The sequence below is a fragment of the Vicia villosa genome, linkage group LG4 (genome assembly GCF_029867415.1).
Source record: "Vicia villosa cultivar HV-30 ecotype Madison, WI linkage group LG4, Vvil1.0, whole genome shotgun sequence".
NCBI lineage: Eukaryota > Viridiplantae > Streptophyta > Magnoliopsida > Fabales > Fabaceae > Vicia > Vicia villosa.
This window is the reverse complement of record NC_081183.1, coordinates 18,295,706-18,319,542: the sequence shown is the minus strand read 5'-3', so window position 1 is coordinate 18,319,542 and position 23,837 is coordinate 18,295,706. Positions and strand designations below refer to the sequence as shown.

General features: G+C 34.5%; 1 protein-coding gene across 3 annotated transcripts; it reads right to left on the bottom strand.

Moving 5' to 3' along the window:
* Window positions 1-15,204: 15,204 nt before the first annotated feature.
* LOC131598915 (protein RNA-directed DNA methylation 3-like) lies at window positions 15,205-16,311 on the bottom strand. 3 transcript variants are annotated; one of them, XM_058871481.1, is made up of 3 exons: window positions 16,125-16,311; window positions 15,896-16,036; window positions 15,205-15,588 (listed from the first exon to the last, which is right to left on the bottom strand). In XM_058871481.1, exons 1-3 carry the CDS (start codon window positions 16,216-16,218, stop codon window positions 15,476-15,478), a joined length of 348 nt encoding a protein of 115 aa, XP_058727464.1. In that variant the 5' UTR covers window positions 16,219-16,311; the 3' UTR covers window positions 15,205-15,475. The 3 variants fall into 3 exon arrangements, with proteins under 3 accessions (XP_058727464.1, XP_058727463.1, XP_058727466.1); XM_058871480.1 differs by having other exon boundaries at window positions 15,205-15,591; window positions 16,125-16,283; XM_058871483.1 differs by having other exon boundaries at window positions 15,286-15,591; window positions 16,137-16,295.
* Between the last annotated feature and the right edge of the window lie 7,526 nt (window positions 16,312-23,837).

The window sequence follows — 23,837 nt, the reverse complement described above, 5'->3', positions numbered from 1 at the left end:
CAGATAATACAAGATTCAATCTCTTAGCACAATCCAAAGAAATGAAAGAATGTGTCGCACCGGTATCAATAATAGCAATCAAAGGTGTACCATTAATGAAGAACGTACCTTGAATTAGTCTCTCATCAGTAGTGGCTTCCGCACCAGATAATGCGAACACTTTTCCTTTTGCTTGCTCCTTCTTTGGTTTGTCACATTTTGTACTAACGTGGCCTTTCTCTCCACAGTTGAAACAAGTTACATTCGAACCACCTCTACAATTAGTAGATATGTGACCAGACTTGCCACACTTGAAGCAAGTAGTAACCTCTTTCTTGCACTCAGCAGCTTTATGACCCTCAACACCACATTTGAAGCACTTAAGTGGAGTAGAAGATCCTACCCAACTTGGCTTCTTGCCAAAACCAGCTTGTTTCCTCTTGTCATCATACGGTTTCCCACGATCCTGATTCTTTCCTTTAAAACTCTTGTAGAGATAAGCACTCTCTCTACTATCCTCATCATAAATCCGACTCTTGTTAACCAATTCAGTAAAACGGGTAATCTGTTGGTAACCAATAGCCTTCTTGATATCATGTCTCAAGCCATTCACAAACTTCAAACATTTAGATCTCTCAGCATTAGCAGTATTATAGTGGGGACAATACTTGATAAGCTCCTGAAATTTAGCAGCATAAACAGCAACAGTACCATTTCCTTGCTTCAACTCAAGGAACTCCACCTCTTTCTTCCCACGACAATCTTCTGGAAAATAGTTCTCTAAGAAGACATCATGGAAAAGATCCCAAGTAACCTCAATGCCATCTTCTTCAAACCTTTAAAGAGTGTTGTTCCACCAATCTTCAGCTTCCTTTTCCAGCATATGAGTACCAAACTGCACTTTCTGAGCATCAGTACAGTTCATAACTCTGAAGATCTTCTCAATCGCCTTCAGCCAAGCTTGAGCTTTATCAGGTTCATGTTCACCCTCAAAGACAGGAGGATTGTTCCTCTGGAATCTCCCTAAAGCACGATACTCATCATCATCCCCGTTCCGGTTACCAGCATTCGCTGGAGGAATCTGACCAATAGCACCAGCCAACATCGCCAATGCCTCAGCAATAGCATCATCATTCATGCCTGCAACCATCGTCCTAAACAACCAAACAACCAGACAAACAGTGTCGATCGTGTCAGATACACAAATCAAATACAACAAGATAAAAGGCATTAATATCCTTGACCAACTGGTCGACCATCCTCTGATACCACTAATGTAACACCCCATTTAAAACCCCAAAATAAATAAGCATATAATCAGAGAATAAGCATGCATATAATTCAAAAGGGCATCACATCGACGTTTTCAAAAAAACTAAAAGCTTTTAGAAACCGGGAGCATTTATCTATACAACACAATACACCTGGTCATTTTAATCACTTAATATAAAATCAAAATTTAACCTGGATATGCATTCACAGCGGAAATATGATACTCAAGTGATTCATAATGATTCATGTCTCATACCATGATCATACATCGACTAATGGTCTCAATCCAACATAAGACATATTCAGAATGTTTGGCTTATAAGCCTCTCAAAACGATAATTAACTAACAAATAAGTTCGCAAATCATAGCATAATACAAGAGCAAATATAACATGAGTTCAATACACCCAATCTACCCAGTGTTACATGGCCAGAGCATCGACTCAATACCTAGTCTCCAATAACCAAGGAAGAACCTCCGGCTAAGTCACGCGCGGGCTACTAAACTCCAGAACCTGCATGTCCCCAAACGAGGGCAACATTAAAACAGAAGGATGAGAATACGAACCATTATGAAGAAAGTATAACGGAATACAATGGTTAAATCAACAATTCAAGTAATTAATCACACTATTGTTTACGGTGATTTCCGGTAAACAACCGCTAGTCTTCCAAACTATAATAAATATGATTTGGTTACTCGCAGGATCGACTAGATTGATCCTAGGACACATAGTCAAGACGATTGTTATCAATGTTCATTCGAACCATATTCATGATTTGTCTTTTTCAATAAGCGTTGTTCGATTAAAGAACAAATAGTCTTGATAATCACTTTGTTATATATAAATGTGACTTCAACGAAAAGATAAGTAACATAACATATGAAATTAAAAGGACTATTAAAACGTAAAGAATCTTAAATGCAGAAACGTTAAAGACTTTGAAAGTAAATAACATGAAAGTAATTCGAAAGTAAATGACATTAAAGTAAAGATACAGAAATATAAATGGCAAGAAGTAAACGAAATGCAGTAATTCTGGAAGATATTTGAAAACAAAAGATAATACACATGTATTAAAGTGGTGGTGTCATACGTACATTTTCTCAGCGAACTCTTTCTCTTAACGCTTGATACTTGAGTAAATATGTGAGTGATTTGTACAAAATGAACACACAGAATCCTAACATTAAGACTCCTATTTATACTAGTTTCGACCTTAACGGTCCTACACTAATCTGCTGCCACGTTTCTCATAAGAACTTCTAGCGACGCCATCTGGTACTTGGACAGTTACGAAACCGTCTTCGAATTTCAAATCTTCCCGCCTGAGTTCGTCTTCGACGCGTGGCAGTGTATTAAAAACACTACGAAAACACGCTAAGTAGTAACACTTGAATATATTTATAAATTTGTCTAAGTCCCCGAAGACACATACTTTTCACTAGCTTTCAGTATTCATTATCTTCACAGAGAACTTAGAAATCTTTATTCTCGAAGCATGACCATCAGTAGTCATTCTTTTATTTTTAAGGGATGGCCATCAGTAACCATCTTTCCTTCGATTTTCTACTTCTTCGAAGGGCAAATACTATAAAACGAAATCTTCAGCTAACAACTATGTATAACCATGTAGATAATAGTAATCGACCTATATTTCACATGTTATCAAGTATACAACAAGCTTAAGAGTATAATATTTCAATTCTAATATTATATTCTCAATTACGTACACAACCATAATTATCACATATTCACACATTTAATCAATATTTAAACCTCACTCATTTCAATTATCAAGTTCATGTATTCAAATCTCACTCATTTCAATTATCAAGCTCATACACATATCACAACTACATCAACTTCACATATTCAATTATCGCATAATTTTAATGTGACTCAATGCAAGATATGTGACGCTATGCATGTGGTACCGAATTGTGAACCCAAAGTTTCACCGCCTCCCGATTCAATATCTAGAATCTAGGCCACGTTTCTGATCCGGACAAGACCAAAGCCCATCAAAATGTAAACATATAGTTTACCGCTTCCGATTCACTCTAGAATCTAAGCCTCGCTTTTGTTTCAAAGCAAACCACCTTTGTTTCAAGGCACACCATGACATGAATGTATGTACAAAGTTAACAAACATATGCAATTAAGATCATCTCTACCATCTTAATATTTAGCATATCACAATAACCCACTCTATGAATTATCCACCATATCGTACACAACATTCTCATCACATAAGCATGATTCACATATAATAACCAACACGCAATTTCAATCCACCATTTCAATTAACACTAGCAATTAATACAATCACATGCTAACTCTCAACTTGTCAATTATATAGGATTTACTCATTTTCATATTAAACTAATGATTCATTGGGATTTTTGTCATCTAGTTATTCATGAAATTCAATTTTTAAAATCATAATAGAAATACAATCCATTTACTATCTCTATTAGGAACCTACTATTTTACATAGAATTTAATTTCATCAAACACACCTATTTACCAATTATTCTAATATATATTTATCATATATTTCTATTAATGAAGTGTGATGGTAGTTCATATTTTTTTTATTTGAATCAATAGCTAACAACATAGCATTCCATCACTAAATGGTGTTTAATTCACGTTTTCTTTTGGCCCATGAATAGCAACAGTAGCGAGTGCATTAAAGGATATAAACTGAACACGTTACTAGTGTAAGCACCAAGTATTTGTAGTTTTCTTTTTGCCAATAAATAGCAACAGTAGCGAATTCTATCAAGTAGGTGCATTGGTGATTCACGGTTTCATTAGACTAATATTAAATCAACAGCAGCATTCCATTCAATAAGTGTGTTGGTTCACGTTTTGGAATTTAATAAGAGCTAAACATCATCAGCTAAGTAATACAATATGAAACGGAGTACGTTTCTCAACGTAGCACGACAACAGCATCGGCCTGTAGCGAACCACCGTCCGTTATTCAATACTAGGCAGTGACATCATTCGGTGTCATCAACCCATAATTCCTTCCTATTTTCATTTTCAAAATTTTATGAACACAGAGTATTCGTTTCCGGCATTAATCTTTGGTTTCAAATTCCAATTTCTCTACAGGTTCCAATATACTAAACAGAATTTAAAACACATGTTTCATAAGATTCAACTATGAACAAATATAAATATGTTAATCTACCAATTACCCCATTATACTAGCCCACAATGATTAGGGATTCTCCCCCTTACCTCTTGATTTCTCCTCCAAAACCCTAGTTCCTCTTCTTGTTCCTCTCCTCCAAAACCCTAGTTCCTCTTCTTGTTCCTCTCCTCCACTTTTATTATTTAAACCAGAAAAATGAAAATGATGCTCCTACTCCTCATTTTCTTTCTTACTATCTTTTTTATTATATTGGGCCTAAAATGAATAACACCTCCTAATTGCTTATAACTCCAATAAATAGGCCCAATTAATCTAACTCTCTAATAACTTAATTAACTCTATTAAACACAAATGCACTCGAGTCTAATTAATTAAACTAATAATTATATCACATAACGATTAAATAATTAATTCACACGCCAATTAATATAAAATAATATAATAATATAAGTACCATAAAATAAAAAATTAAAAAAAATGGGTTGTTACAACTCTCCCCAACTTAAAAGATTTTCGGCCTCGAAAATTACCTTAAACGAATAACTCCGGATACGCTTCCTTCATCTTATCCTCGAGTTCCCAAGTGATGTTGCCATCGGCGACTCTGCCCTATACCACTTTCACCAAAGCGATCTCCTTACCATGAAGCTTCTTCACTTCACGATCTTCAATTTGCATAGGTGTTGTATCAACCGTCAAATTATCTCTTACTTGAACATCATCCAACTGAACAACATACGATGGATCCGCAATATATCTCCTCAATTGAGACACATGGAACACATCATGGAGATTAGAAATAGACGGTGGCAACGCAATCCGATAAGCCACTTCACCTACCCTTTCCAAAATTTGGTAAGGACTAATAAAACGCGGCGTCAACTTACGCGACTTCAACGCTCTACCAACTCCCGTTATTGGCGTAACACGGAGAAACACATGATCATCCTTCTCAAATTCAAGAGCCTTCCTCCTCCTATCATGATAACTTTTTTGATGACTTTGAGAAGCCTTCATCTTCTCTTGAATCATCTTAATCTTATCCGTAGTCTCTTGAATCAATTCGGGTCCAACCACAGCACTCTCTCCCGACTCATACCAACACAAAGGAGTTCTACACCTCCTACCATAAAGAGCCTCAAAAGGTGCCATTCCAATACTTGAATGGAAACTGTTGTTATAAGTAAACTCGATCAAAGGAAAGAAATTATCCCAGTTTCCTCCTTGTTCTAAAACACAAGATCTTAAAAGATCTTCAAGTGACTGAATAGTCCTCTCCGTTTGACCATCAGTTTGCGGATGATATGCTGAACTCAAACGCAACTTTGTACCCAATGCACTTTGCAAACCTTCCCAAAATCTTGAAGTAAACCTCGGATCTCTATCCGAAACATTGTTCGACGGAATACCATGCAAACACACAATCTTCTCGATGTACAATTTGGCAAGCCTCTCCATCAAATAATCCATCCTCATCGGAATAAAATGAGCACATTTCTTCGACCTATCCACAACGACCCAAATCGCCTCACAATTACTCGATGTCCTCGGAAGACCAGAGACAAAATCCATGGAGATACTATCCCATTTCCACTCGGGAATAGATAACGGTTGCATCAAACCAGACGGTTTTTGATGTTCGATCTTTGACTTTTGACAAGTCAAATAAGAATACACAAATTCCGTTATGTCCTTCTTCATACCTTGCCACCAAAACATTTTCCTCAAATATTTATACATTTTAGTAGCGCCAGGATGAATACTCAAACCATTTCCATGTCCTTCCTCAAGAATCCTCTTTCTCAAGTTCGCAACATCTGGGATACAAACTCGATCACGACATCTCATAATACCATTCTCATCAATCCGAAAGTCACCACCGTTGTCTTGATTAATCAATGTGAATCGATCAACCAAACCCAGCTCAGATTTCTGTCCCTCTCGAATCTCATCCAAAATACCACTAGTAAGCTTCAACATACCAAGTCTCACACCACTAGAAGTCTCTTCACATAACAAACTCAAGTCTCTAAATTGTTCCAACAATTCAAACTCTCGAACCATCAACATAGACATGTGCAATGACTTCCTACTCAATGCATCGGCTACAACATTTGCTTTACCAGGATGGTAGTTTAAACCAAAATCATAGTCCTTCAAGAACTCCAACTATCTTCTTCATCTCATATTTAACTCTTTCTGATCGAACAAGTACTTCAGGCTCTTGTGATCACTAAACACATCAAACCTTGATCCGAACAAATAAAGTCTCCAAAGCTTTAACACAAACACCACAGCTTCCAACTCTAAATCATGTGTAGGATAATTCCTCTCATGAACTTTGAGTTGCCTTGAAGCATAAGCTACAACTTATCCTTTTTGCATTAGAACACCTCCCAATCCCAACAAAGAAGCATCACAGTACACAATGAAAGATTCTAACGGACCCGATAAAATCAAAATAGGAGCTGAAGTCAATCTTTTCTTAAGTTGTTGAAAATTCTCTTCACATTGCGAAGTCCAAATAAAGGCTTGCCCTTTTCTAGTCAATTGCGTCAACGGTAATGATAACTTAGAAAATCCCTCAATGAACTTCCTGTAATAACCAACCAAACCAAGAAAACTTCTAATCTCAGCAACAGACTTAGGAGCTTCCCATTGAGATACAGCCTCAATCTTCGAAGGGTCAACAGAAATACTATCACTTGAAATCACATGCCCAAGAAAGCTTACTTCACTTAACCAAAACTCACATTTAGAGAGCTTAGCAAACAACTTATTCTCTTTCAACACTGATAACACAACCTTCAAATGCTCGGTATGTTCCTCTTCACTCTTAGAATAAATCAAGATATCATCGATGAATACAACAACAAACTTATCCAGATAATCATGAAAAATTCTATTCATATATTCCATAAACACACCAGGCGCATTAGTCACACCAAATGGCATTACAGAGTACTCATAATGACCATACCTCGTCTGAAAAGCAGTCTTCTGAATATCCTCAGCTTTCACACGAATCTGATGATAACCAGACCTCAAATCAATCTTGCTAAACACACAAGCTCCAACTAATTGATCCATCAAATCATCAATTCTCGGAAGTGGATATCGGTTCTTAATCGTCACTTTGTTCAATTTTCTATAATCAACACATAATCTCATAGAACCTTCTTTCTTCTTGACCAATAGAACAGGTGCACCCCACGGAGATACACTAGGATGAATAAATCTCTTCACAAGCAAATCTTTAAGTTGACTCTTCAACTCTTTCAACTCAGAAGCAGACATTCTATAGGGAGCCATCGATACAGGACTAGTTCCAAGAACTAAATCAATTGAAAACTCAACCTCTCGTTCCGGCGGTAAATCACTTATATCATCAGGAAATACCTCCAAAAATTCACAAACTATAGGCAGTTCCTCAATGGTTCTCTTATCGCGCACATCTAAGGTTGCTAACAACATAAACAATTCAGCTCCATCTTGAACCGATTCGTCGACTTGCTTAGCGGACAAGAACAAATCTTCTTTAATACAATTCTCAGGAAAGATGACCGTCTTATCAAAACAGTTGATATACACACGATTAAATTCCAACCAATTCATGCCCAAAATCACATCGAGTTGTTCTAAAGGAAGACAAACTAAATCGATCCCAAAATCTCTACCAAAGATACTCAATGGACAATTCAGACATACATGAGAAGTAGAAACAAAACCCATAGCAGGTGTATCAATAACCATACTTCTACGCATATCAGATAATACAAGATTCAATCTCTTAGCACAATCCAAAGAAATGAAAGAATGTGTCGCACCGGTATCAATAATAGCAATCAAAGGTGTACCATTAATGAAGCACGTACCTTGAATTAGTCTCTCATCAGTAGTGGCTTCCGCACCAGACAATGCGAACACTTTTCCTTTTGCTTGCTCATTCTTTGGTTTGTCACATTTTGTACTAACGTGGCCTTTCTCTCCACAGTTGAAACAAGTCACATTCGAACCACCTCTACAATTAGTAGATATGTGACCAGACTTTCCACACTTAAAGCAAGTAGTAACCTCTTTCTTGCACTCAGCAGCTTTATTACCCTCAACACCACATTTGAAGCATTTAAGTGGAGTAAAAGATCCTCCCCAACTTGGCTTCTTGCCAAAACCAGCTTGTTTCCTCTTGTCATCATACGGTTTCCCACGATCCTGATTCTTTCCTTTAAAACTCTTGTAGAGAGAAGCACTCTCTCTACTATCCTCATCATAAATCCGACTCTTGTTAACCAATTCAGTAAAACGGGTAATCTGTTGGTAACCAATAGCCTTCTTGATATCATGTCTCAAGCCATTCACAAATTTCAAACATTTAGATCTCTCAGCATTAGCAGTATTATAGTGGGGACAATACTTGATAAGCTCCTGAAGTTTAGCAGCATAAACAGCAACAGTACCATTTCCTTGCTTCAACTCAAGGAACTCCACCTCTTTCTTCCCACGACAATCTTCTAGAAAATAGTTCTTTAAGAAGACATCATGGAAAAGATCCCAAGTAACCTCAATGCCATCTTCTTCAAACCTCTAAAGAGTGTTGTTCCACCAATCTTCAGCTTCCTTTTCCAGCATATGAGTACCAAACTGCACTTTCTAAGCATCAGTACAGTTCATAACTCTGAAGATCTTCTCAATCGCCTTCAGCCAAGCTTGAGCTTTATCAGGTTCATGTTCACCCTCAAAGACAGGAGGATTGTTCCTCTGGAATCTCTCTAAAGCACGGTACTCATCATCATCCCCGTTCCGGTTACCAGCATTCGCTGGAGGAATCTGACCAATAGCACCAGCCAACATCGCCAATGCCTCAGCAATAGCATCATCATTCCTGTCTGTAACCATCGTCCTAAACAACTAAACAACCAGACAAACAGTATCGATCGTGTCAGATACACAAATCAAATACAACAAGATAAAAGGCATTAATATCCTTGACCAATTGGTCGACCATGCTCTGATACCACTAATGTAACACCCCATTTAAAACCCCAAAATAAATAAGCATATAATCAGAGAATAAGCATGCATATAATTCAAAAGGGTGTCACATCGATGTTTTCAAAAAAACTAAAAGCTTTTAGAAACCGACAGCATTTATCTTTACAACACAATACACTGGTCATTTTAATAACACTTAATATAAAATCACAATTTAACCTGGATATGTATTCACAGCGGAAATATGATACTCAAGTGATTCATAATGATTCATGTCTCATACCATGATCATACATCGACTAATGGTCTTAATCCAACATAAGACATATTCAGAATGTTTGGCTTATAAGCCTCTCAAAACGATAATTAACTAACAAATAAGTTCGCAAATCATAGCATAATACAAGAGCAAATATAGCATGAGTTCAATACACCCAATCTACCCAGTGTTACATGACCAGAGCATCGACTCAATACCTAGTCTCAAATAACCAAGGAAGAACCTCCGGCTAAGTCACGCGCGGGCTACTGAACTCCAGAACCTGCATGTCTCCAAACGAGGGCAACATTAAAACATAAGGGTGAGAATACGAACCATTATGAAGAAAGTATAACAGAATACAATGGTTAAATCAACAATTCAAGTAATTAATCACACTATGCATAACTATGTAGATAATAGTAATCGACCTATATTTCACATGTTATCAAGTATACAACAAGCTTAAGAGTATAATATTTCAATTCTAATATTATATTCTCAATTACGTACACAACCATAATTATCACATATTCACACATTTAATGAATATTCAAACCTCACTCATTTCAATTATCAAGCTCATGTATTCAAACCTCACTCATTTCAATTATCAAGCTCATACACATATCACAACTACATCAACTTCACATATTCAATTATCGCATAATTTTAATGTGACTCAATGCAAGATATGTGACGCTATGCATGTGGTACCGAATTGTGAACCCAAAGTTTCACCGCCACCCGATTCAATATCTAGAATCTAGGCCACGCTTCCGATCCGGACAAGACCAAAGCCCACCAAAATGTAAACATATAGTTTACCGCTTCCGATTCACTCTAGAATCTAAGCCTCGCTTTTGTTTCAAAGCAAACCACCTTTGTTTCAAGGCACACCATGACATGAATGTATGTACAATGTTAACAAATATATGCAATTAAGATCATCTCTACCATCTTAATATTTAGCATATCACAATAACCCACTCTATGAATTATCCACCATATCGTACACAACATTCTCATCACATAAGCATTATTCACATATAATAACCAACACGCAATTTCAATCCACCATTTCAATTAACACTTGCAATTAATACAATCACATGCTAACTCTCAACTTGTCAATTATATAGGATTTACTCATTTTCATATTAAACTAATGATTCATTGGGATTTTTGTCATCTAGTTATTCATGAAATTCAATTTTTAAAACCATAATAGAAATACAATCCATTTACTATCTCTATTAGGAAACTACTATTTTACATAGAATTTAATTTCATCAAACACACCTATTTACCAATTATTCTAATATATATATTTATCATATATTTCTATTAATGAAGTGTGATGGTAGTTCATATTTTTTTTATTTGAATCAATAGCTAACAACATAGCATTCCATCACTAATTGGTGTTTAATTCACGTTTTCTTTTGGCCCATGAATAGCAACAGTAGCGAGTGCATTAAAAGAAATAAACTGAACACGTTACTAGTGTAAGCACCAAGTATTTGTAGTTTTCTTTTTGCCAATAAATAGCAACAGTAGCGAATTCTATCGAGTAGATGCATTGGTGATTCACGGTTTCATTTGACCAATATTAAATCAACAGCAGCATTCCGTTCAGTAAGTGTGTTGGTTCACGTTTTGGAATTTAATAAGAGTTAAACATCATCAGCTAAGTAATACAATATAAAACGGAGTATGTTTCTCAACGTAGCACGACAACAGCATCTGCCTGTAGCGAACCACCGTCCGTCATTCAATACTAGGCAGTGACATCATTCGGTGTCATCAACCCATAATTCCTTCCCATTTTCATTTTCAAAATTTTATGAACACAGAGTATTCGTTTCCGGCATTAATCTTTGGTTTCAAATTCCAATTTCTCTACAGGTTCCAATATACTTAACAGAATTTAAACAACATGTTTCATAAGATTCAACTATGAACACATATAAATATGTTAATCTACCAATTACCCCATTATACTAGCCCACAATGATTAGGGATTCTCCCCCTTACCTCTTGATTTCTCCTCCAAAACCCTAGTTCCTCTTCTTGTTCCTCTCCTCCACTTCTATTCTTTAAACCAGAAAAATGAAAATGATGCTCCTACTCCTCATTTCCTTTCTTACTATCTTTTTTATTATATTGGGCCTAAAATGAATAACACTTCTTAATTGCTTATAACTCCAATAAATAGGCCCAATTAATCTAACTCTCTAATAACTTACTTAACTCTATTAAACACAAACGCACTCGAGTCTAATTAATTAAACTAATAATTATATCACATAACGATTAAATAATTAATTCACACGCCAATTAATATAAAATAATATAATAATATAAGTACCATAAAATTAAAAATAAAAAAAAATGGGCTGTTACAGAGATGATCCTTTTCCTGGGTTGAGTAAGTTTCAGAGGAACAATTTGTCTATGTTCAAGGGAATGTATGATCCTGAGGGTGCTCAGAGTTGACTTCAGGAGATTGAGAAGATATTTCGGATTATGGTTTGCACTAATGAACAGAAAGTGTTTTTTGGGACACATATGTTGTTAGATGAGAATGAGTATTGGTGGGATATTGCTCGTTATAGGCTAGAAGCATCAGGTACTTATATCACTTGGGAGAACTTCAAGAAAGAGTTTCTAGAGAAGTACTTTTCGGATAATGTTCGCAGTAAGAAAGAGATTGAGTTCTTGCAGCTTAAGCAAGGAAACATGATTATGGTTGATTATGCGACTAAGTTTGAAGACATGGTCAAATTTTGTCCTCACTATAATGGTGTGGAAGCTGAAGGGTAAAAGTGTGTGAAGTTTGAGAGCGACTTACGTCTTGAGATCAAGCAGTTCATTGGGTATCAAGAGATTTTTTAGTTCTCTGTGCTGGTTAATAAGTGTCGTATCAATGATGAAGATAGCCATGCCAAATCTTCTTACTACAAGATTTCTAGTGAGAAGAAGAGTGGGAATCAGAATCGAGGAAAACCTTATGGGGCTCTAGCTGATAAAGGAAACAGAAGTTCCATCAGAATTCAGCAGGTGGGAAAGAAACAAGTGGGGGAGGCACTCCTGCTTTTGTCATATGTTTCAACTATGGAGAGATGGGTTATCGTGCTAATGAGTACAAGAGTTATGATCATAGGTGTTTCAATCATGGGAAAGTCTTCACTTTGAGCGGTGAGAATGTCTCGAAGTCAGATAATTTAATTCGAGGTATGTGTATCATTAAGCAGTTGAATTTAGAAGTATCTCCTATGATTGGTAGCATGGTTATTGATACCACTACTAATGATTTGCTGGCTACTACGTTTGTGTGTTTGAATTTCCCTCTGAAAATTAATGGTAAAGACTTTGGAGTTGACTTGATATGTTTGCCTTTGAGTCAACTCGACGTGATTTTGGGGATGAACTAGTTAGAATTCAACCATGTTTATATCAACTATTTTGACAAGACTGTGTTATTTCCCTGACCTGAAGAGAGTAGGGATTTGATATTCATGTCTGTCGGTTAGGTTGATGTCTTTGAGGGAGAATGACCAGGTGCTCATGATGTTCGATTCTTTAAAAGTGGAGAGCGGTGTTGGCTTGTGATATGCTTGTGATGTGTTAGTTTCTTGATGTTTTTTCCTGAAGATATTTGTGACTTACCGCCAAAGCGAGAAGTTAAGTTCGCCATAGATTTAGTATCTGGTACTAGTCTTGTGTCGATGGTGCCATATAGGATGTCTGCTTCAGAGCTAAGTGAACTAAAGAAACAATTAAATGATCTGCTCGAGAAGAAGTTCGTCAGTCTGAGTGTTTTGTCGTGGGGAGCACCAGTGCTATTGGTAAAGAAGAAAGATGTTAGTATCAGGTTGTGTGTTGACTATCAATATCTGAATAAGGTTACTATCAAGAACAAGTATCCTCTTCCTAGAATCGATGACCTTATGGATCGGTTGGTTGGTGCTTGTGTTTTCAGTAAGATTTACTTGAGATAAATTTATCATCTTATTCGAGTGAAGGCGGAATATACACCGAAGACTGCATTTAGAACTCCATTAGGTCATTATGAGTACTCGACGATTACGTTCGGTGTGTCTAATGCCCCATGTGTGTTATGGAGTATATGAATAAAATCGTCCATCCTTACTTGGATAAGTTTTTGTCTGTGTTCATCGACGAGGTTTTGGTATATCCCAAATCAGATGAAGAGCATGTAGGACATTTGCGAGTTATGTTGGAGGTTTCGCGAGAGAAGCAGTTGTATGCCAAATTGTCCAAGTGTGAGTTCTAGTTATGAGAAGATATTTTCCTTAGTCATGTGGGTTACAGTGGTGGTATCGTAGTTGATCTTCCTAGGTAGACGTAGTGTTGCAGTGAGGGACTCTGAAATCAGTTACTGAAATATGAAGTTTTCTGGGTTTGGCTGGTTATTATAAAAGGTTCATCGAAGGCTTTTTGAAGTTAGCATTTCCTTTGACTCAGTTGACTCAAAAAGGTCAAACATTTGTATGGAGGAAAGAACTTGTTGATGAGGGAGATCATGTGTTCTTGAGAGTGACTCTGATGAATGGTGTTGGTTGTGCGTTGAAGGCTCGAAAGCTTACGCCTCGTTTCATTGGTCCTTACCAAATTATGAAGAATGTAGGAGAAGTCGTCTACAAAGTTGCTTTACCACCATATCTTTCAAACCTTCATAGTGTCTTTCACGTGTCTCGTTTGCGTAAGTATGTTCCTGATTCATCTCATGTGATTCAAATGGATGATGTGCAAGTGAGAGATAACTTGACTATGGAGGTGTCACTATTATGAATTAATGATCGAGAAGTGAAACACTTGCGAGGTAAAAAAATCATTTTGGTGAAATTGGCATGGGGAGGACTTGCTAGAGGAGGCATAACGTGAGAGCTAAAGAGTCGGATGAGAGAGTCTTATCCAGAGCTGTTCCGTTCACATAATTTTTTGCAGCGAAAATTCTGTAAGTGGGAGAGAGTTATAACGCCCTAAATTCAATTAAATTATTTAATTGAATTTTTATTTCATTTTAATTAATTACTTTAGTGATTTAAATTATTTTACATAATTTATGTGAATTATTTGGTGTTGGAGGGATTTTATTTGGGATTTATGAGATTATTATTTAATTAAATAATAATATAATAATGAAAATTAATAGAATATTGAGTTGTGTGGTGGAAAGTAACATTTTAATAAAATTGGTGGACTAAGGCGGGAGTTACTAATATTTGATGGAAAATTGATAATTAAGCAAAATTATTATTAGGTTAAATATATAGAGAAGATGAAGGGAGTCAATTTCTCGGTGCGTAGAAATTGTGCAAATTGAAAAAAGAGGCAAAATTGAGAGAAAGAGAACAAAGACTTAAGAGAAGAACACCATAACCAAACTTGTTTAGCCGCCGGAAACTCAAGTAAGAGATTACTCTACCATATGTAGGGTGAACAATTTAATATAACATAAAACTATGATACTTTTTATCCATATAATTATGAAAATATAAGTGTACAATCTAAGAAAATATTTGTACTTTTTATCCATATAATTATGAAAATATAAGTGTACGACCTAAGAGTATTTGTGAAAGTACTATTAATTTATAGAGAGGTGTTCATCTTATTATAGATCATATGTTGAGTAAGATATAAGTGATACTTTTATTTTACATAAAGTATGAGATATGATACAAACATACATGAGTCTGGTTTTCATATTAATTTCATATGCCTTGATCAATTTTTGGTGATAAATCCACCTCTTGAACCACTTCTTTGTTCCTAATTTCCGCCATTGTGTCCACCTTCTTTACCTCTCTTGCCACCATTCCCTTCTTCATCTCCCCAGAAAGATCCTCCCCAATCTCTCCAATCATCTTTTCCATTTTTAGATTCTTCTATTACATGTAAAAACAAACATGTTTTATTAAATATAATAAATGAAGAAAGAATTTGGGTATACGTGTTTGTTTGGTAAAAATAGCGGTTGACTGATAAACTAACTTATAACTTATAATTTATGACCGATGGCTGATGGCTGATGACTGATAGCTTATAATGTTTGATAAAATTAGCGGTTTAACTAACTTATAAGTTAGGTCTAAATTGTCATTGGAACTTATAAGCTATAAGCCATAAACTATAAATTCAAAAGTCTATCTTACTAAACAGACCCATATATTTTCCTTTAATTGTACTCACTTTTTCCCTTTTCACCGCTTCCATGTCCACCATGTTTGTCTTCTCCACCAGTATTCACTTCTTCATCTCCCCAAAAGGAGCCTCCCCAGTCTCTCCAACTATCTCTTCCAGATTTTGTTTTGGTTTCTTCAACTGCACCAACTGTAAAAGCAAAAAACAAAAAACAAATTCACATACAATAAAAAAACAAAAAACAAGAAACAAATTCACATACAATTTTTATGTATACATTGATTCCCACCTTTGAAGGTCTCAACTTCCATAGTAGAAATAAGAATTAGTGCACAAAGAAAAAACATATAGATAAGAAGCTTCATTTTCATTTTGGATCAACAAGTATATTGTAGTAAAATATGAGTAAATAAGTTCCTATTTATAATGATTATCGCACAAGATATATAAGAGAGAAGAATAAAAATATCTTGATTAAATAAATTATATCAAATAATAAGATATAATAATATATATAATTTAATCAATTGTGAGAATAATAGGTTACCTATTGATTAATTGAAGGGTTACATTATGAAGTGATTAGCAAACGAGGTAAGAAGATTCTTCTTACAATAAAAACTAATATGAGATTAAGATGTTTGATCATTTCTTTAATTTTAAATATTGTTCTAAACTATATGAAGAACCATAATAGTTAGTATAATAATAACAAACTATTCTTATACCATATATTAACTAAAACATAGAGAGAAAAACTAAGAAATGATAAGCACACATATAAATTTATTTTCATCACTTATCTTAAATGAAGTGGAAACATAGAACTAACATTTTTTTAAAATTACATAATTTCTATCATACTGTTTTCAAAAACTAGAATGAGTTAAGGAATTTAATTTAATTTTAGAAATTCTTACTACTTTTTCTTTAATTATGATTTCTATAAACAGTACTAAATTTAAGGCAATTTTAAGGATAAAATCAATCAAAGGAATATTATGGATAAATTATTGGGTAAATAGTGTCATTTTGTAAAAAAAATATGGCAAAAAGAAAAATACAACATAATGTTGATACAACACAACTATAATGATAGAATGACAAAAATGAAGAATCCCAAAATAGGATTAGAATGGTGAAGCCAGTAGGTAACACAACCTAACATGTATTTGTCAATATGGTTGTGTTACCCATCAGCTCGGGGATGGGTGGGGTAGTTTAACTGACACTTGTTAATTGAGTTAAGGGTGTTGTTGGTCCAGAGTTCAACTCCTGGCAACGACGTTTATTTGTAAATAAGTTGTTGATGATTTATAAATCAACAACTTTAAAAAATAGAAAAAATGCATCTACTTTAGACTAATGTGGATTTATTTGGCTTTCTTATAAAAATAGAACATGAAAATTTTCATAAATAATCATTCCATTTTCATTTTCTCATTGTATTTTTTTGAAAAAAATGACTTCAAACACAAGAAAGAGTGAATTGTGGTATTCAAATTTTAATTTTTTTTATAAAACTGGTTGATTTTTTAAAATGATTTATATTAGAAACGGAGAATAAATAATAGAAAAGATAAATGACAAAAATGTAATGAGATAAAGTAAGAAAGATTAAACCAGAGTTTATCCTGGTTCAACCTTAAACCATTAAGCCTACTTTGGTCTCTAAGAGTTTTCTCTTGAGATTTTCAACTAAAAATAACTTTGAGCTTTTACATGCGATCAGTCCAACAACCTTACAAAAACTTGAATTTTGTAGAGGATCAGCCCAACAACCTCACACAAATAACTTGAGCTTTTACACAGATTCATCCCAATAACATTAAATCAAACTTTTTATATGTTTAGTTTGCAACCTTAAAATATATTAAAAAGATTACAAGAGACGATGCTTTTAAATAAAGAAATTAAACACAACATTAAAACACCATAATTCTCTGATAAAGTTTTTCACTCTATCAACATTAAGGCAACTTATAGTGAATAAAACTAATAAAATAATGAGAATAAGAGAGATAAAAGAGTTGATAACTTAGAAATTTGATGTCTTTGGAAGTGAGGAAATTCCTCATTTATATAAGAAAAAGAATGACTCAAAAAGACAATAATCCAAGAGCTATGATGCTTCCTAATCGATTTGAACATAGTTTAGGCCACAATAAAAAACCATAATCATTGAAGTAACTTAATTGATTAACAAACAAACCTAATCAACTAGGTAAAGGTCCTAATCGATTAGACAATTGAATTTTGCTTTCCTAATTAATCAAAAAAATTCTTAATAGATTAAGTATTTTTCAGTATTGGTTTTAAAAAAATTTGACAAAAAGATAAAGATTTTAAAAAAATATTATGTGTGTGTGCACCGCCTTAGTACTGCAAGACTTACTCTTACTTCATTTACATTTAAGTGGTCAGACTAAACGATAAAATATTAATCATATGATTTGACGAGCTTTCACAACTACTCAACTTTAGTTACTTCTTGATTTAACTTTGATTAGTTCTTTCATTTGAAACTTGTTCAGTTGTCATCATCAAAACCTTTAGAAGATATTAACATGCACATCACATATAACCATAATATTAATATTTTAGAGTTTAAAACATATTTTTAGTTTTTGTTATTGTTCTTGCTACACTTCAATTTGAGTAATATAATTAAAATTTCCAACCATGCATAAAAGTCACATGGCGCCCGCCATCTAATATCAAAACTCCTATCGTCCACAAACTCTACCTCACGAGCTAAGTTGATCGAAAACTGATGATATCCATATTATTCATCCTCCCTAACTCCACATAGTTTGCTATATGCGCTAGTCAGAGTATGATCAGAGCCACCCTCATCATAGTCACGTCCATAATCATCCTTAGAGGGGTTAGAGGTATCGTCTCCCTCTACCCTACTAGTGTCTAACTCCAAGGATGGCACATGTGATTGGGAAATATTAGGGATCTCATCCACGTCAAAGAACTCACAACTGAAATCCTGAAGAGTCATAGGGACATTCGTAAGTCTAGATGAGTATCTAGCACCACCTGAAAAAATGGATCTCCATCCACGTCGGGGGAATATGACAATCTAGGTGAGGCCTTAGAAGAGATCAGTAGTTCAAATTGATCAATCATTCCAAAAATGAAAATGGAGATGACCAGGTAAGCTTTCGAAAGTTGGTGGTCCTGTGGGATAAGGTAGCCTCAGGATCCATGCCAGCTACTAATGTGGTCTTGAGTATGTTCCCGATGAATGTGACTCATCCTGAGGTCAGGTTAAACCACTAGGACGTCTCAGTCCACTCATCTAAAAATGTGAAGTATGTCGCCTTCGACGTTGGTAGCTCGTATCTCCTCGAAAACGTCATATCTAATGGCGTATAGCCCACACATCCACTAAAAGGGTTATTAATCCAAAAATAAAAAATATACAAGAGCGGAGCAACAAGCATAAACATAGAAGACATTATATCATGGATTATAGATCTCATTCTAACACACGTATATAATTACTAACAAAAATAATGCATACAGCATCATTAAAATGCATTTCCTAATGCATTGTCTATATGTCAATGCATATAATTTCAATCCCTCCAAAAAGGGTTGTGGCATCGCTTCATGATTAAGCGACACTAAGGTGATGATATCTACACTATCAATCAGACTCAGGATCCACATTGGGATAAGATGGTTTCCATTCTCGGACACGCACCCCGTGCCACCTCTCTTATGTGTACATCGTGACTCCTCTCTAGTAGCCACATAACTATGAAATGCATGAGCATATGATTCCCCAATATGCATATGCATTTCAACATATATGCAACATTATAATATATCATATGCATGTGTAATAATTTATCTCATTCATTAAATTATGCATGTATATAAAACATTTATTCACCTTGACAACTAGTTATCCTCAAACATGCAAGAAGATATAGAGCAAGTAGAGGTATGAACATATACTTATTATTATTGAAAAATATATAAAAATAGAGAGATGCCTTTATGATTACAATTTTTGTAAGAAAAGAAATTGCACTGGAGTCGGTCAGTTGTACATGCACGTTCATCCAAAAATGGACTAAATTAGAACGAAGTCCGATGTTGTAAACTCATTGGTGTCATCCAGTTCATCCCTTAACTTAAGATTTAGTTTGGTTTTTCTTCAAAAATACACCCCTAAATGTCCATCAAACTATACTTTGGCTATTTTTTACTTTAAGACAAAGTTATCTTCAATTAATAAGTTTTATAACCATAAAAATCTTTAAAATTATCTTTATTAAATATTTACAAAAATTCGAAGGAGTTTCATTTATATTTACGTTACTTTCTAAATTTATTTGTGTTTTCCAAAAGATTTCAAGTTGTATATAATATAACCGATTAATTGTTGAAAAAGCTAATGGTTAAATACTGAGGAAATAGTTAGTAACTTAAATAATTTATTTTTAACCAAAAATAGTAACAAAAGTACAATTTCATTTCCTTAGAATTTATCAAAAAATAGTAAAAATATAATCATATTGCAATAGATATTTTTTTCGCACCACAAAAATGAGTTGTTTTTTAACTTCGAAGGAGCATTTTGAGATGGTGGTTGTAGACAAATATGTGAGTTTCGAACGTCTTTCTTATATGTTTTACTTAATATTTTTTTTTACAAAATATTTAGTCTGCATTTTGAGAAATAAAATACGGATGTTTCCATAATCATGAATATCTTTTATGGTGTTTATGGTTTTAGATATATTGTTCTATATTTTGAAGCTTAAAATTCTGGTTTTTTCACTTTACCTAATATGTATAGTGGTCATTTTTATCATAGGTTCATTGTTTATGGTTGTTATGTTCTACGTTTTATGTTGATGTTATTTTGATAGATTGTATGAATATTGTAGTTTGTTATATTTTTTATGTATAATATGTAACACTCAATAATTTCTATTATTTAATTTAATTGGGATTTAAATTATTTATTTGGATTGATTGGAATTTTGGTGATTTATTGGAAAATTATGGAAATAGTCATTGGGCCAGTGTGGTGGTTAGTAAAAAGGAGGTGTTAACAATGTAGGCCTTTTTACTAAATTATTTTATTTTCATAAAATAGAGGAATTTGAGAGAAGAGAAATAGAAAGCAAAAAGAGGAGAAGAAGAGAAGAACGTGAAAGAGCAGAAAAAGAGGAGAAGAGCATTCAAGAACTTGGCTAAGGTAAGGGGTGACTAATCGTTTTAGCCTATATTATCCGTTTAATAATGATAGGATTGATTATGTAGGTTGTGTATCTCAAATGAATGTATGTTAGGTTTTGGGGTTTGGGATAATTGATGTAGATTGGATGAAAATGATGAATAAGATTGATTATGGAATATGTTTGATGTTAGGTAACCCCAATACATGTTAGAAAGGTAGTATAATGTGTGCATTGGTGTTGTTTTAGTGGTATATTAATTTTGGTACGAATTGGACTGAGTTAGAGATGTGAAAGTGTTGTCAAAAATATGATTTTCTACTACTGGGTACGCTGTAACCGGGTAACAGCGGGGCTGTAACCGATTACAGAGTGGAAAAATAAGGAAACTGGGCATTTTTAGGTACTGTAACTGGTTACCCTCCATGCAGTAACCGATTATAGCTGCGTTTTGAAAATAGCGAATAGAGTTACGTAAAGGCGTAACCGGGTACGCTCCCTGCTGTAACCGGTTACACCTGACACTTTTTGAAAAATTATTTTAAAAATTCATATCTTTCAAATCGTATATCTGTTTTAAGCGCCATTTTGAGCGTTGTAAAGATAATTAAATATTTTCTATAATAAGATGGTGTAACAAGCAGTGGCTCGATTTTATTTTGAACTCCCGATTTTAAATTATTATGATGAGTTGTACATTGTGTGCATGCTTGATAAATATGACAATGTGGCGGTGTTGTGACAACATGATAGATATGTTAATTGTTGTGTTCGATGTGATTTGTGTATAATGTGATTATTTGAATGGTGTTGAAGTATGAACGCATTATATTCGGTGTTGTTTCGGTGAGTTATATTAAGAAGATGTTGTTCATCTTAATCGGTGTTGATGATTAGTCTGCTATATGTTATGCATGCATTCATAATCATATTGTGGTTGTATCCCAGTGGTGTTTGGATCAGTGGTAGCTAATTCCCATTGTGTGGAATTAGTGAGTTGGCGGTAGTCGTATCGCGGTGCTGTTTGGATCGGTGAGAGGGGTTAATCCCATGATTGGTACCACATGCTTAGAGTCATTGCATTTGTATATGTGTTGTTATAACATGATTGAAAGATTTCCAGTGTTATTTCACGGTGATGTATTTGATTGTATCTTTGTAACTGTTGGTGAATGATTTCTGAAAATCTAAACATGTTGCAGTCGGGTAAGTAATATGCTTATGATGTTTTGCCGTTATGAACTTATAAGGGTGTTACATAATACATCAATTTACTTTTGAAGGAAATATTGTGTCTTTATTGATATAACTTCTTAACACGTTACATGATCATGATATTTATGTAGTTGTTCCAACAATGTTTAAGCAAGCTTTTGATTTAGCATTCTCAGTTAACATGACTTGCACCATCTCAAACTTTTAAGTTCAGCCACATGATTTGATCTTTAGACCTACCAACCGCAATTATTTGTTGAAATTCACTGGTGGGACAACCATAGAAGATGTTGACAAGCACAACATACCGGATAAGGTCATTAACTTCACCTCTTTTGTTGATATTATTTCAAGTAAATGGCTGAAGAATCTCCTTATAGGTATTGCTTATTGTTTATATAGCACCTCATTTGTTGATACCTTTTTCATGCTCAACTATGTTATCTATGCCTTTTTGCTTTTTATTTGCATAGATGTCTTATGTATGGTTGACGAAGTTGGATACTCCCAGTCTCAATTAGAGGGCAAGAAGGCTCAGGTAAACTTGGTTTTGAAAGATCTGGGTATGATGTTTACTATTAATATTATCATTTCAAACTACTGGTCGGTTAATCTTTTAGTTTTTTTCTAACTTTCTTCGTTTCATTGAATAGCTACAACACCTTACATTGTATCTTATGGGAAGCCTATGCTTTAGAATTCTTTGATTACAAATAAAAACAACTACATTATTTTACACCAATGGTAATTCTACTCCAGTATACAAAAGTTAAGGAAAAAAGTCGTTCTCCATACCTGAAAATAATATTAAATGTTCATCATTGTGTTTTCTTCCCCTTTTTAACATTTCCACATTTAAATATACTGTTATTTTGTAGGCGAGTATTTGCTTGTTGTAACAAACACCTACAATGTTACCATGATCCATATCAACGATGATATGCCTGACATCAAAGCATTTCTTGATAGATATCGTCTTTATAAAATAAACACGCCATGTGGACTATAATTTCTGACCTATACATTCAACTCCTATTACCATTCAATTTGCCACAACTGCAAGTTGCCTAAGGAGCAAAGTGTGGAGAAATCCTTAAACAGCTTGAGCACCCACACCGTTGAATGGTCACAACAATATTCAACATCTCATCTCACCCCTTATGAAAAGTTTATTTCAAAGGTGTCCAACTTCCATATGATCATATTGTCAAGTTACCTGAGGTCTAAGACAGTGCTTTATGATTAACTCATTTTAACCTTCGTTTATTTTATATTGACCTAACTCTATATGTGTTTCCTATCTACAAATCAAATTCTGAATTATAGTTGCAAGAACTAACAAACTGATAGACCCCCCCCCCCGGCTGTTGGTACTACAAGGCATGTCATCAATGTCCTCGGATTGCAAAGGTTGACAAGCCACCCTTTTTTGTAGGGATGGACATCGAACAAAAGATAAGATATGGAGGTTACTGGTGCCTTAAAACATAGCCAACTCTTTTAATTTTAAGATAATATGCTTCAACCGTGAATTATGTTTGCATTGTAGGTATAAGATCGATGTCAAA

Bases quoted from the DNA above. Each gene is read 5' to 3' on its own strand.
- LOC131598915 (XM_058871480.1), bottom strand. From the start codon at position 16,218: ATGAAAATGAAGCTTCTTATCTATATGTTTTTTCTTTGTGCACTAATT. The intron at 16,037-16,124 runs GTATACATAAAA...TTGCTTTTACAG, and splicing joins CTTCAAAGGTGGGAATCAAT to TTGGTGCAGTTGAAGAAACC. The intron at 15,592-15,895 runs GTGAGTACAATT...TACATGTAATAG, and splicing joins AAGCGGTGAAAAGGGAAAAA to AAGAATCTAAAAATGGAAAA.